At 41.4% G+C, this 16437-nt stretch overlaps 1 protein-coding gene across 1 annotated transcript in view; it reads left to right on the forward strand.

Annotated features, from left to right (window-relative positions):
• Positions 1-16437, forward strand: part of CTNNA2 (catenin alpha 2) — a 976906-nt gene that overhangs the window by 290568 nt on the left and 669901 nt on the right. The window contains exons 5-6 of the mRNA XM_087823861.1: positions 4121-4240; positions 6174-6440. Coding sequence (XP_087679987.1) covers positions 4121-4240; positions 6174-6440 — 387 coding nt within the window. The remainder of the gene's footprint in view (positions 1-4120; positions 4241-6173; positions 6441-16437) is intronic.

Raw genomic sequence — 16437 nt, forward strand, 5'->3', positions numbered from 1 at the left:
GCCCCAACCAGGGCCCAGGGATCGAACCTGCAACCCAGGCACATGCCCTTGACTGGGAATCGAACCTGAGACCCTTCGGTGCTCGGGCCGACGCTCTAACCACTGAGGAACACTGGCCAGGGCATTAATAAGAATTGAATGAATCAATGAATTCTCAGACTACTTTTGTATATTAAAGTAAATGAAAACAATTTAAATCAGGAGAATGGAGGCTGACTGAAGGAGTCTGTCTCAAACAGTTTGACAGAGATGTGGATGATGAAATGATAGTTTCAGGCAGGCTTGCTTTAGGAATAGGGCCGGGGGGATGTTGGACGAGCTCTGTGAGAAGACCGAGATTTTAAGTTTAAGTGACAAAGCTCTGAAATTAGTGAGTATCTGAGTCCTCTACTAGGGAGGGAATTCTAATATCTTTTCTAGAAGTTTCAGTCTTTTAAGCTACTCCTAATATTAAGGAGGGCCAACCTGGCTGAGCAAAGGATTCGGGCTTTGGTATGAGCCCGCCTGCCTGTGGGAGGGGAACAGCTCACCCGTCCATGCTCAGGAGGGCGTGTGTAAGGAGGAAGGCTGTCACCTGCCTCCGAGGCCTCCCTGTATCAGCTTATTGGAGACAGTTTCCCTGTCCAGGGTGCAGAGTCTCCCAAACCTTTCCCTTCCCATGACACCTCTCCCAGGAGCACCGCCTGCCTCTCGGTGCCATCACCAGCGGCCCCTCCACTCTGCCCGGGCCCCCTGCCATCTGCTGACATTCCAAGAGTAAGATGAAGCCTTTCCTCTTCAAAATTATTTCAGAAAATAACTTTCCCCCAAATAGACACTACACAGCAGCAGGTCAGTATCTCTGTGAGGAGCTCCTAATTCAGGCCAGGCACTCTGCTAACCATGTGCTATTTTATGTTGTTGTTTTCTTTGTTTAAAATACGTCATATGCCTGGTTTATTCGGAGAAAGGGTAGAGAGGAAGGCTTTGGGTACCGTTTCCATTTCGGTAACATTTTTTGGCGTGTTCAAGTTCTCTATTTCTTTTTGTATCAGTATTGGCATTTTATATATTTTAGAATTTGTCACTATCATATCGGTTTCAAATGTATTAGGGTAGAACGATTCATTCTTTCATTTCCAACTTTTTGTATCTTATTGTTTACATTGGCTTTTGTAGATAACAGAGTTAGATCTCTTTAAAAGCCCAATCTGAGAACTTCTGTCTTCTAATTAGAGCATTTTGCCCATTTATATTTATTTTATATTTGGACTTAACCGGCCATCTTATTTCATATTTTTCATTTATATACCTTCCTTTCTTCATTTCTTATCTCCTGTAAGTCTTACAACAGCCCCTTGTAGTATGTAGACACTACCGTCCTTTGATTAATGAAGACAGCGAGTCAGAAAGGTTACGTGGCTTCCCGAGGTCACAGAGCTAACAAGTGACAGAGCTGGGGCTCAAACACATACAGGCCAACCTGAGCCTTAGCCCTCCGCACGCTTACTAACTCACGCCCATCGCTGTGGGTCCCGGGCAGCTGTAAAAAGCTTTTGGAAACAGTGTCCCAGGCTCCTCCTCTGTATGTTTGTTTGGCGTATAGGAGTCAGTTTCCTTTCCCCAGACACTCAGAAAGAAAAAAATGTCATTGGAATCTGAACCATTTTCCTCTGGGAGACCTTTCCACGAGGGGACCTCTGAGATCCATCCGGGTTAAAACCCTGAGCGTGACTTAAGTCTTCCTTTACACAGACAGACACCGTCGTGGGTGTTTCTTTTCAAAAGAACGTCACTGAATTAGAAACAAATTCAAAACCGGCGTCTGATTCCTCAGAGGAAACCAGTGAAAAATAAGTTATGCGTAACACAGCAAAATAAATACTCCGAATTGGTCTGCTCAACAACGGGTAGGAAGCCTGTTTTATATGCATATATTAGAATACAAATCTAAGATCTAGTTCTCTCTGAGATAATTACTTTGCTCTTCCCTGGATCCAGTTTTTATGTCCCGAGAAAAGATTTACAACTCAAATAAGCAGCAGGAACAAATTAACTGCTCAGGCTGTCCTCCTGTGCTGCTGTTGACGCCACATTAACGATTATAAACCTATTAGAAAGCCAGACATCACTGGGCTGTTGCTTTAAAGATTTCAGGTAGGAGATTCTCATTAAACTATGAAAATGCTTTAAATGGGCCATTCCATGCCATAAAATGAAATTTGATTTCAGTCCCTAAAAAAAAAACATCCTAATACACAGCGGTCCTTTTTTCAACCATATATCTTTCGTTCCCGTGAGTATTACTAGAGCCTGGATAGAAATCAGAAAAGACTAACATTGAGGAGTTGAATTATCACTTTATATTTTTACAGTTTGGAAGGAAAAAAAAGATACAGAATTTCCATAGAACATGAGGATGGAAACTTAATTTTATGTGGAGTCTAGATTTGTACCATTCTGAAGAACTTCCCTTGCTACAACTCTTTCCTTAATAAAATGAGTTAGTCTGTTTAGTAAGTTGAATGCTGTCATTTCTATGGAGCGAAAGTTGAATGATATCTATTTTCACTGTTTTATATACATTATTGTCTTCCTCCTGTCCGGGAAACTTGGTAAGGGAGCTGGATTAGCCACCATCGCAACTGTGTCAAGCTTCAACAAGAATGCATCTCTGTAGTTCAGAACTGTGCTAATCTATGGCTTTCCAGCCGTGTTAGTGATCATTTTTTTTGTATTTCTGCATTACCAAACAATGAACTGTTTATATATTGTCCTGTGACTTGGTACAAATTACAAGAGCTGATCAGAATCCTGCAGGAGGCCACGTGCTCTCCGAGCTGCTCGCTGCATCCTCACCTCTCTTTCTCCTGCCTCTTCAGAAGCCTCCCTGCCAGGCCCTCCTCATAACTGAGAACTTTCGATTTTGTAAACACGTATCTATCTTGTGCCTTCTTCACTCAGGATTGTGTTCTTGGCTATTTCAGCTGAAAAATTTCATGGCTATTTCTACAAAGATGCTATCTTATGGACAATGACCTAGTGGATTAGTTCACCATAACATCTTTTTTTTTTTTTAATCTTTCAAAATATTACAAATGTCCCTTTTTCTCCCCGTTGACCCATTCCACCCCGCCCCCCCCCCCCCAGTCCCTCACCACACCATTGTCTGTGTCCTTGGATTATGTTAACACACATGTAAATTCTTTGGTTAATCTCTCCCCCTCCACCCACCCACCCACTCCCCCTTCCTTCTGAGATTCGTCATAATATCTTAATTTTAGTTTTAATTTTAATTGAGTCTATAGGTATTAAAACCTTAAAAGGTTACCAGTTGTGGAAACCTTCACATCACGTTAAAGTTAAGATCACTGTGGAGGGGAGAAAACTTTAGTATCTCTCAAATCATTTGCAAAGGAATTTTTGGTGAAATTCATAACTCAAGTCCAAGGCCACACTGGAAAAAAATTGATGACAGTTTGCAGGAATTTGGAAGCAGAGCATATCATTAGGGTGGCATGCCTGCTGTCATTCTTTTCACTCCAGTTGATGCCACCTTTGGTGGCAACAAAATGTCAAATGCGCTTGCTTCTCGAGGCTCAATATTTCTTCTTGCAGTGGATTGGCGAGGCTTAAACTCAGTTTAAAATGATAACCCTGTTAGTCCCAAATTTAGAGATGTTGCTGAGAAAACTGGTTGCAGATTCGAGCCGTCTAAATCTTTTAATAGCCTAGGAGTTCCTTCGGGTTCTGTTTGCGAACCACTTCCTCCTCTGAAGATTTCTAGAAACAGTTTTAAAATTCCGTATTTAAAAAATATATATTTCCTTTATGTTTCTTCTCAAAATTAAAAGCCTGTTTTTCTTATCACAGTGGTAATTCAATAAAACACACTAAATAAGGTATTTTATATGCTCCAAGAGTTTAGCAATTATTATTTATTGTTTTAATAATATTCTGTAATTCTTGAACAAATCTTTATTCTGATTTTAAATGCTTGTTAGGGGTACTTTTTCCCTATTATTTAAATGTTAATACATATTAGTGTTTTGTTTTTATTTTACAAACTACCATTTCTAACAAATTAAATAATAATTAAATACTATGTAGCTATAAATCTGTTTGTTTTTTATCTCTTCAGGTGGAGGAGGCCCTAGAAGCTGTCAAAAATGCTACAAATGAGCAAGACCTTGCAAACCGCTTTAAAGAATTTGGGAAAGAGATGGTGAAGCTTAACTATGTAGCAGCAAGAAGACAACAGGTGGGAAAGATTTGGGAAATGCTGGGGAGCAAATGGGCGAGTTTCGGTAATGCTGTCTCTTTGCTGGCTGAACAGTGGTCAGCTGCATCTGCCGGCTAGCGAATGAGCAAATGCCCTCAGATCCTGGGTCACAAAGGCTGCTTCCTACTCGGGCCAATTCTGGAACCACTGCGGGCCCTGGGGTAGTGCCTGGCCCCTGCCCACCTGGAGGAGGGCGCAGGCCACCTGCTTCCCTGGCAGCCTCCTTGCCAGCCCCACCACATTCTCTGTGTCCACTCTAGGAAATTCTCTCCAGTCGAATAAAAAACACAAAGCCGTGGTCTGACGCTGTGGCCACTCTCCGGCACCCCCCTTTGCCCTCACATTTTATTTCCTAGCCCTGTGGACAACACCATGCATAGGCTCACCTGAGATGTGCAGAGTGTGGAGTGGACCTTTTATAACGAGAGGAAGCAAACATGAGGGAAATTAGGCAGAGAGAAAGAGAGACGCAGAGGGGAGGGAGAGCACAGGTGCGAGTGAGTCACTTGGAGGAAGGTGGCTGCCCTGGGACTTCTCTGCCTCCCTTTGTCTAGAGGCGGCGCCCTCAGTTTTAATCAGCTCTGTTTATTCATCAGGTACCTTGAGAATTTTGTTCCCCTCAAATGTGTTCCTTTTTTCTTTTCAAGGGGGGAGAAAATATTTGCAAATGTGGAGCTGTGAGTTAAAATCGTTCTCTCCCTACCTTGCTGGTCTGCTCGGTGGTTAGAGCGTGGGCCCGCACACTGAAGGGTCCCCCGTTTTATTCCAGCCAAGGGCTTGTACCTCGGGGTTGTAGGCCCCCAGCCCCGGTCGGGGTGCATTTAGGAGGCACCCAGTCAGTGTGTTAACAAAGATTTTTCCCTCTCTCTCCCTTCCACTCACTCGGAAAAGCAATGGTAGCAAAATATCCTCAGGTGAAGATTAAAATAAATATAAAATCACTTTCACTCATCTTAACTACTTCCAGAATTCTTCACCATTTTAAGGCAATTCCTAGTGATTTTTTTTCGAAAATGTTCTGTGACCAACCAGAAAGTCCCAGTCAACAAACCTTTGTGGGTGTTCGTTCTGGGCCAGGCTGGAGTGATGCTGTTAGTCCAAACCTGACCAAGCCTAGGCCCTGCCCTGAGAGAGTTTACAGTGCCGGGGCCCTGCGCACACACGTGATTGAGTTTATGTGCTGATTTTTCAGTGTTGTTAGCAGAATTCGTTGTTCACGTGGAATCTAGTGTGGTAGCCCCAGTGTAATGTGGATGGGACTGAGATTACTCCGAAGCACAGGTGTGAGACCAGAAACCAAAAGCCACTGGCTTTTTAAACAACTGAAAAACAATACATTGAATCTTGATCTCAGTGGGCCCGGGAGAGGCTGGAAGGAAAACAGGAACCAGGACACTCAGAGCCTTGCAGAGTGTTTGGATCTTCCTGTGAGTGGATAGCATTTGAATAGTTCGATGTTTGGGAGCGTGTCTCAGATTTACACTTGAATATTATTCTACGTGCTACAGAAAGGGGAGTGGTGGGGAAGCAGGGGGACTGGAGAAGATGCTAGGGAGTCAAAGTTTATTTTGAAAGTGGAACTCTGAGGACCTGCTGTTGAACTGAATGTGTGAGGTTAGGGAGGGACAGCACCAGTTCACTTCTGGGGCAGAGCTTAGAGGGCCGGAGGGGAGTGGGCTGGAGGAGGGCAGGCCACAGCAGGGGAAAGGCTGGGGTGGACGAGGGATGCTCCCATAGTTCACACAGAAGGGACACTGTGTGCAAAGTCCTGACAGCCAGAGAGAGTGCGAGGGGGAGTGGATGGTTTCTAAAACTCAGCGTGGTTCTCAGCGTCTGTGGCTCCGAGTTCTGTTACAAACACTTTTACGGAGAATGTCACGGATGTGACAGGTTTCCTCTTTTGCACACACAGGAGCTGAAGGACCCTCACTGTCGGGACGAGATGGCAGCCGCCCGGGGGGCCCTGAAGAAGAATGCCACGATGCTGTACACGGCCTCCCAAGCCTTCCTCCGCCACCCGGATGTCGCCGCCACAAGAGCCAACCGCGATTACGTGTTCAAACAGGTCCAGGAGGCCATCGCCGGCATCTCCAATGCTGCTCAAGCTACCTCGCCCACCGACGAAGCCAAGGGCCACACGGGTATCGGCGAGCTGGCCGCGGCTCTGAATGAGTTTGACGTAAGCATCCGAGTGACACACACAGAGGGCTACACGCGCTCATCGAAAACAAAATGTATTGGGGATGAAGGGCCACCATCATAGTATTTACTGATTTACCCACCGCAGGCTTTTGGCAGTAAGATAAACCATATAATGTGTTCCTGTTGTTAAACAAACACCTTCAAGGCAAAAAGGTTTTTTGAAAAAAAGGGTTCATTTCTAGCCAGAAAAGGGACCAGGCCCTGGACCATGCGGCCTAGACCATTAGCAGCCAGGCTGATGGAGAAAACAGATGTGTCCGCCATCCTGGGGTTGAGGGCGCTTTTATACAGTGAGTTTGGGGGAGAAAGGTGTAAACTGCTTTGAGAGAATTTACATCGGCTGGAGGGCTGTCCCTTTTTAGATGAAGGCTGAGATGGCTGTCTCAAAGTTTCATCTTGCATTCAGGAATATGAGCAGTCTTTCCTTGGCTTCTGGCCACTGGCTCCATTAACTAACTCTGTGTCTCCCCTTCCCACCCTCCAGCTTGCTGTAATTTCATTTGAGACGTCTCAGAATTTTCTTCTTATCACTGTCATTAGGAATTTGACACGTTGGCAGAACCTGGTTAACTTGTCTCTAAAGGAACTAACAACTATGTTTAAGAGGCCCGATCCCTTGCAAGTGGAAACCTTGTCCGCTGTGGGCACTTTTAGGGACAGTCCATCATTTGGGTGATAGTCTTTATTATTAAAGGGAGAAATGTCATGGGCAGTTCAGGTGTAGGTTGCATTTCTGTTGTGCCTGGTAAAGAACAGCCCTCAGCTTACTCATTTTAAATCAGTGGTAAACAGACTGTGTTGCTCTGTGATCCCACATGGGACCCTGGCCTTCCTTACGCTGCCTCTCTGGGTAGCAGCACCTCTGCTAGTCCCATGAGTGACCCACACCCTGTACCTTCTGTTTCTCGAAGTTCATCTCAGTGAGGATAACTCCTTGTACCTGGGCATATTCAAGGCATCAAAGTGAGTGAGAGGGGCTCATGCAGTCAGCACCCCAGGGAGACAGTCCCTGCAGCCCCCGGGTCAGGACGTGGGCTCACCTGTGAGAAGCTGACATTCAGTTGAGTTCATACTATGATCAGTGAAAGTCTGCCTGTGTTGTGAGAGCTTCAAAGATTTATAAATAAGCTGCTTTCAAGGATTATCTTTTCCTGTAAAGGAGACGAGGGAAGTAGAATGTGCTCAAGACCCCTTTAAGTGATAAAACACAATGTGACAGGAATTCACAGGAGGAAAGTTGGTTACTGACCAGCTGTGGGGAAAGAGGATGAGCTTGCGTTTGGATGTGCTGACATGACTTTTTGGCAGGGCATGACTGGCTGGCTGCTAGGAAAGACGCTTAGGAACAGATGGTTATTAAAGGTGGATGGAGTTGCGTGATACAATGGAGGAATAATTATACTTTACATTCAGATAACTGCAGTTTTCACAGGGCCTCTCCTGTTTCTCTTATTTTTTAGTTAATATGTGTGTGTGTGTGTGTGTATTTATATTTGAACTTAGACCATATACTATTCTCTAAGGTTTTTTTTCTTCTAGGGATTAAATGTGATAATAAATTTAAAGCATTTGCCACAGAAATTGTGTCTTAATGTGTAGTTGTATTCACAAAGTTTCAAGAGGCAACTGAAAATTTATTGGAACTAATTAGAGAGTTCACCAAGGTTATCAATTTTAAAATAAGAACAGAAGTAACTAGATTTCTATAATATAATAATAATGATAATAGGGAAAGAAGAAATCCTATTCACAATGTAGTGAAAAGAATTTTTGGCTTTATTTCACTAGTTAATTTAATTTCCTTTTGTGTGTTAGAAATAGTCTTGATAAAGATATGGAGAACCTAAGAAAGAAAATTATATTGTTTTACTGAGGGGCAGGTTTTATTTCTTGGTAAGTGGTGTCATGATCACGGGAAGGAAAACTATTGACCCTATCAATATTTATAATACTGTATTCAGACAGTCCCGATAGCAGTTTTAGGAGGGTTCTTTTGAAACTTGACAGAGTGGTGAAAAGGTTTTTTGTCTTTTTTTCCCTTTCTTGGAATAAGAATGGGTGAGCCTATGTTTTAAGGAAATGAAAATAAGCAGGTCACGCATTCAGATATTAAAGCATTATAATGCTACATTAATTTTTGAAGTGTGCATTAGAACAAAAAAATGCCTCATCTGTTAAACTGAATAGAAATTTACAATCTCCAATAGAGAATTACTTTATGAAACAGTGCTTTTGAAAATTAACATTAGGTATATTATTTAGTCAGATTTTGCCAAAATTTAAGTTTTATATTCAAAGTTTATTTTACAATTAAAAAATTGACAATAAACCTAAGTGAGGACATGACAATAGGGTTCCATAAAGAGCTCTCTTGAAGGGTCCCCAGACCCCTCAGCTGGTGCCACCTTCTGCCCAAGAGTGAGAACTGCGGCTTTCCTTTCTCTGTATCCAGACCAGTTTTATTAAAACTCTTTTACTCAGAGTGAATTTAACACTTGAGGCCTCACTGAGAGTATTACAAACAGCTTTGGATTCATAAAACTTAAGGGCAGGTGGGGAAAATCTATTAGTAAAATATGTCGACATATGTTAAACTTCCAACTGATTTACTGTAGTGATATCTTCTCACGTTGCACAGTTAAGGCTTTGCGAGCTTAACACGTGGATATAACAATCAAAGATTTTTTTAACACATGGTATATTAACTAAACCGAGTAATTTTTATAACTTAGTCCAGTAACTAAGTGTATTATATGTTACTTAAGTAATTATATATTCTGTTAACTTAGTATGTTAACCAAGTAATATTTTATTATTAAATGTATACTGGTTCTCAAGCTACATAAATTACATAAAGCATTATCTAGTGTTTAAAATTTTATTTCTCAGAGCTTGGCAAAAATCAATATGTGGAGCTGCCTAAATTGACAGTTCATAGATAGTAATTTCATTTGGCGTGGTTCCCTAAAAATTGATATTTAGTAAATGCAATTAATTTCAGTACTTTCTCAAAAGTGGTAATGCTAGGAAAGAATTATTGAATATTACAGCATATAAGGTAATTGACCAGTTGTAGATGTTCTGTCATTTCTGACACCAGCAAACCCAGAAGTCCTTAATTTGAAATTCTTTGCCTAAAAATGTTCCATTTCTCTTCACTTGGTAACAGCATTATACATTTCTGCTCTACAGTTGCACAATGAATAATTCGATTTTTTCTTATTTCCGAGGCATATTGACTTGAATTCGATTTAGAATTCACAGGCATCTGTCTTGAATTCTAAATGCTATTCTCAGATATTAAACAAATTGCTATTATACGCTGAGTGGGAAACTTCACTGGAACTTCCTGTGACTTGCTTTTCTGGCAGTATCCGTTCCTGAAGCTGGTTTAATGGCTTGCCAATGTAATGGACATTTTAAAAAGTAAAGTGTCTTTAAGATCCTGAAGAGAAAGGAACCACAGAAATACAAAAGATAATTTCATAGTCAGCATAGCTAACACTCCCTAATGGTGAATTTGAAGATTATTGCATATTAATAAATCTCCATCTGTCAAACCCAGTTTTCTGGGAGGTCGGATGCAGAAGGGACTGAGAGTTTGATATTTGACTAAGAATAATGTAAAAATGAGTAGTTTTATATTCATATGTCTAAATTATGAGATTGAGTTTCTAACTGGGTGGTTAGGATTGTGGCTCAGAGCTTGGCACTCTATATTTTTGGCTGTATTATTTTGCCTGTGTGAATAGTGGATGTAGTGATTCATGAAGCGAAAGAATGAAGAAAAAAAACAGTATTTTAGCAACTTGAAACTGTCAAGAGCATCTCTTTTGATATAACAACAAAAAAGTAAAATGATTGCTAATCAATGGAAAAATCAGCCTCTCTTTAAAATGTGGCAGCTTGAGGTGGTTAATTTTTTCTAGTGAAACTATCAGCTGAGGCATACTGACAAGAATTTTTAGGAAAATCTAATGACCGCATTATAATGTCAATGTTGACTGTCAGAAAACTTTTCAAGAGTGAAGGAGAGGGAAATTAGTTATTCCTACAGAGTTGCTTCATTTTAATTAAGAGAGTGTACTGTATCTGGGTTTTTGAAGCACCTTTTGTAGATGAAAATACTTTGGAAAAATGGAAATGAACACCATTCATGACCCAGTCTTTATAATAGATAGCTATTTAAGTTTTCCTTTAAATCACACAATAAACATTATCTCAAATTCCCCTGACTCTACTTGTGACTTTGCTTCCTTCATTTCCCATCTGCCCTGGGAATTTGCTTGATTAATATTTTTTTTTCTTGTACATTTAGTTCCCCCTTCTCCACAGGTTCCATCCCCTCAGCCTAGAGAAAAATGCATTTCTCTTACACAACCTAAAAATAAAAAAGTGTTTGGCTACCATATTTACCATATTCTCATATTTTACTTTTTTGTACAGAGTTCTTCAAGAAGTAGATGCTAATCCTTTCTTCCATTTCTTGGCTGCCGACCAGCTCTGACCTCTCCCAGCCTTGCCATCTAACCCTCCTCGGCCCCTCCTCTGTGACACTGTGTCTGAGGGTCTCTGGGGACACCTCCCTTATGAAACAAATCTGTGGGCTTTTATTTCCTAATTGTTAACTGATTCAAATTTGGAAGAGGGAGCACTTATAATAGTATTAACCATGCTTTTTCTCTATTCTTCTAACCAGCAAGATTTAAACATCTGTACTTGAGAACACATATAGGGCAGTCTGGTCTCAGCCGCATTGAGCTGAAATGTCACCGTGACATACCAATGCTACATCAGATGTCCTTCCTATTTTTACCTACTTTTTCATACACCCACTATCTTAGATTTTCTTTCTCTCTTCTCTCTAAATATGTTTCCTTTTCTTGATCTAATTATAATTCTCTTATTGGTCTAGTATTCAGGAGGTAGAAGTAATGGAATGTGAGCATAAGGAATGATGGGACATCTGCCTCACAGGCCCATGGGGATGGTAAGGATCTATACCTGACAGGTTAGGGACCTGGGCTAACTGCACTGAGGGGAGAGAGTAGTCCCCTGGGGAGCACCTCCATGCTCCAGGGGTCACTGCCCAGAGGTTTTGCCAACTGCGTGTGTGCCTTCTTGGGTGTACACAGATGCTCTAGGAGACTAAGCAGCAAGAATCCAGGTTGTCTCAGTCACTTCAGAGCAGGACCCAGCCCATTCTGGGGACATGGAGAAGAGCTTTTCGGATGCCGGAGAGTAGGGTTTGGCATCCAGGGCCGGAACATAGCTCCAGTGGGGAGCTGGAGTGCTAAATAGGTAACCCAAATGTGTGGCCTCAGAGATCGAAGCTGGAGGAAAAGATGAGTTTGTTGTGCCCCTTCTCCAAATATCACTCTTAACGCTTTTTCAGTACAGTAGTGAGATAATTATTTTTTATCGTTACTTGACTCAGGTTGATGTTCCTGTGGACGTTCTGAATCTTTAAGGAGCTGTGAATCTGAGCTCCAGCTGGCTCAGTGGTCCCTACAGGGTCTTACTCACTCATGGTCTCTACAACCTCAGGCAAGGGGGGATGCCTCTTTGGTGAAGGAAATTTTCACAGAGCATCTTGTTCAGACCCTTTCCAGTTCTTAGGCTCTGTTTTGCTGTGGAAATCAATCTATTTATCAGAGAAGCTTATCCCGGGCCTCATCTCATTCTTTGACTTTCTATAGGTCATTTCAACTGCAGCCATCTGGGAACACCCGTATTAGGTTGTGAAGATTCTAAGTTTCCTACATATTACCTGACATTAGAATGAAGCAGGGCAGAGAAGAGGAGAGGGTCCTATCAAAATAGTATAAGCATACTGATAAGGAAAATGCAAGAACACTACAGCTAGTGTCCTAAAGCAGTTAGTAAGCAAGAGGCCACATGCTTACAAATGAAGGCCAGTAAACAGGAGCATTTAGCTTCTGGAAAGCAATTTCAAATTCCTAATTTAGGTACTAAAAAGTTAGAGCATGCAAATCAGCATTTTTCTCCCCATCTTAATGCTTGCCAATATTTTCAGAGGCTTAACATCTGTATAGTTATTATGCCTATTTTTCTTTAATACTTTAATTAGTACTTCTTAATAATGATGTCTGCTATAATCCTATGAAGCAGTTTCTACTTAATGGCCATTGGAAGTAGCCCAGGACATTGGAAAGAGCCAGGGGCTTGGATCCAGGTATCTGGACCTTACTCCAAGCTCTGCAGAATAACTAAGGATGTGTGACCTTGGGTTAGTGAGATAATGTCTCTAGGCCTTGCACTGAGGGTTAGCCACAGGAAGGCTAAGATCATTCACTGAGAGCTTACCGTGTGCCAAGTGAAATATAAGATGGAGGTGTGCAAGATGTAAAGGAGAATTGCTTAGTAGACAGCTTGCATAAATGCACTTACATATATAGCATGAACCTCACCTATTCTGTGTGGGTCGGGGGGGAGGCGAGGTTAGGCAGGGTGAAACCATGGGATAACTCTTGGAGGGACTGTGCATGAGAAGGAATGAACTTGATGAAGTGTGAATGAGAGTGGTTCTCAGGCTGAAAGAACATCATTGCATATAGAGGCCTGGTGGATAGAGAGCGCATAAATTATTCATCCCGGGGATGGAGCCCAGGAGTTGAGGAGAAGTCAGTCTAGGTAGGGGGGGTAGGGTCAGATCCTGGAGAGCCTTGCAGGACTTGCAAGGGGCTGGATTGCAACCTGTAACTGAAAAATAAAACTTAAAATAAAGAGGGTCCCTCTGGCTGCAGGGTGGAGAATAAACTTGAAAGGGGCAGAGCACTGATTAGGGTGAGAAATTATGAATGTCTCAAGTATGTAGGTGGAGTAGGAATAGGAAGAAGCGAATAGACCTGAACCATATTGAGGAAGTAAAATCAAGAGGCCTTGAGAACTTTTTATTTTCATATTATCAAAAGAGTTAATGTTTTCTACAGTAAGCTTTAGTTAATAAAACCAATTATTTTATAATTCCAATTTCACAATCTAGAACTTTCAGTACTTTGTGGGAAATTGTTGTGTTGTTTCTTTTTTGCATGACATAGCTTTATTGCATAGATGCTTTTTTCTAGTTTTAGCTCACATATCCACCAGTATGATTATTAAGTGCCTCTAATTTATGCAGAGATATATTTTAAACATTCTTAATCCAAATTTTTACAGCATCTAGCACTTTTCTAATCTAGTTAAAGCTATTGATGTTTAATTGATCTCCTAATAGTATGTGCTTAGTATGCTCATTTTACTTCTTAGAAAATTAAAAAGAAAAAAATTTAGACACATTTTTTTAAAAAAGTGGAGACAGCCCGGCCAGGCATGGCTCAGTGGTTGAGGATCGACCTAGGATCCATCTGCTCGGGGTTCAATTCCCGGTCAGGGCACATGCCCAGGTTGAGGGCTAGACAGCTGATCAATGACTCTCTCATCATTGATGTTTCTCTCTCTCTCTCTCTCCCTCTCCTTTCCTCTCTTTGAAATCAATGAAGATATATTTAAAAAAAAAAAAAAAAAGTAGAGACAGGTTTCCCAATCTGTAGAACGTAGTATCAATAACTGGGGGTTCGCAGGGCCTAGCAATTCTCAGCTCTTCACCACATCTTTCAAAATGGATTGCCTTCTGAATCTACAGGTCCTTTTCCATTCTGGCAAATCAAAGGAATCGAAATGGCCTTTGAATCCTCTCTAGCTGGAAACAAGCAGTGGTGTTATAGCATTCTTTATCATCTAGTGACATCTGGTGGCCAAACAGAAGATTAAGAAACGCTTCAGCGGGTGTCTGTGTACCTGTAAACATAGCACAGACTAAGTATATACTATGGGCCCAAACTAATGTTACATGAGCACACTAATGTTATGTAATGAAAGTCACGTTAATCCTTTTTGGAAAATGTTATAGCCCTGGGGAGGTGGTAAAGATGGATACAGAGGCAGGTGACTTTGTAAGAGGAGGAGCACAGGGTGGGTGCAGAGTTGAGGTTGTCTGCTGACTGAGTGTGGGACCAGGTCAGCCAGTGTCTGGGACAAATCCTCCACTGCTTCTGGAGCCAGACCACATCCCTTCCAGGACCGTTTTATCTAGTGTTATTTCTTGTCCAGAAATCTTATTTTAGCATATTGACAACTCCTATATCTTCTTGCTTCCAAACAGCTTTGGCTTTAAAGAAAAAAGTTTTTATGGATGTAAGAGAGAAAGAAAGGGAGAGAGAGAGAGAGAGAGAGAATCATCAATACAAAAGAGAAACATGGATCGGTCACCACCCCCACACACCCCAACCGGGGATCAAACCCATATAATGGCATGTACCCTGACCAGGAATCAAACCCGTGACCTTTCAGTGCACGGGACGTCACCCACCTGACTGAGCTACACTGGCCAGGGCAGCTTGTCTCTTTAAGGAGTTAGACACCTAGGGGCATTTCTAATAGAATCATGCTTTTTAAAAAATAATTACTCCAAGGAAATATCCTGGCACAATTTAATTTTCTCTTCTACATTTCAATCAATAAATATGGAGCTACAAAAATCATTAAGCAAATAATACAAGATTTGAATTTAAATTCTCATTTGTGTGCCTCCCTGTTGTCTTTAATAAAATTATTAGACTTTCAATTTGGCTTTATTCCTTTTCACAAGGGCAAAAGTAAGACTCTGTATTTTCCCCAATGAGGGTAATTTTCTCCTTTGAGAGTATTGACAGAGCTTGTGTGTCTGAGTTCACCTTTATTTCAAATAATTAGTATTAAATATAACAGTGAATACTGATGTAATTGATTATAATTTATGATAATCATATATTAATATCATATCATCAATTGACATCATATAGACATCTAAATTGTCTAAACAAGTGATGGCAAATACCATTTGACTAGCATTTATTAATTAGCCATACTTTAAAATTTAGGAACCAAACAAGTCCTTTATCTGGTGAGCTATTTACTGGTGAAAACTTTGGTTTATTTAAAATGTTTACCTCCTTAGTCTGACTTTCTTTCCCGATTTCTTATGTTAGTACCGCTTGTCTTTAGCTCCCAGGATTGTATCTTCCCCTTCTCATGGGGAAGTGCTTGGTACCCATTTTATAAGATTTCAGTTTCATTCATTGTGAAGTGAACACACAGACACACACACACACACACACACACACACACACACACAAGTCCTGCCCCTCCCTCTAAAAACACATATTTTAATTTCTCACCAACCACACTCCTTTAACATACTTCCCAAACTTCATCTCTAGCGGCATGTTCTGGAAATTTTACTGTAATCTGTTAAGCCCCACTGTTCATTTCCCTACTGTATGTAATCAGGACAGAACAGAATGTGTTCTCTGATATTATTTTGTTCTGACGACAGACATTCGAGCTCAGGCTATAGAGAGACGGTTATCCAGAGATGCACACCCAGCAGTAACATTGTCGGGCAGCTGACATAACTGAGGGCATAGCTGAGTCTCAGGCTGGTCCTGCTGGTCACACTGGTCATGCTGGTGGACAAGCTTGTGTTTGAATCAACCACACCCCTCTATGCTTTTGTTTCTTCATCTATAAAATAGGGTAATAACATTGACTCCGAGTTTGTAATAATAATCTTTTGGGGTCAACATGCATGGGTGTCTAATTCGTGGTAGACACTCATAAATGCTACTTATTTTTTTCTCCTGCCTCGATTAACATCTTCCATCCAAAGTCAGCCTTGAAGCTATGCCATAGAAAAGCCTTTGGGGACAGTTCCTAATTGAAAGGTTGTTAATGTCACCAGACGGTGGCTATAGATACAGTGATGCCATTTGCTCTCCCTTATCTGCCCCCCAGTGCACAAAAGCCTTCTCAGAAAGGTTTGGCCCAAGAATAAGCAACCTTGAGAGGCAGGCAATTCTATATCACAGGGGACATTTTCCAGCAGAGATGAAATTACCACTTGGTCCTCGGGTAAATCTTGAAGTGAGAACCCG

The sequence above is a fragment of the Miniopterus natalensis genome, chromosome 13, assembly GCF_054644295.1.
Source record: "Miniopterus natalensis isolate mMinNat1 chromosome 13, mMinNat1.hap1, whole genome shotgun sequence".
Taxonomy (NCBI): domain Eukaryota; kingdom Metazoa; phylum Chordata; class Mammalia; order Chiroptera; family Miniopteridae; genus Miniopterus; species Miniopterus natalensis.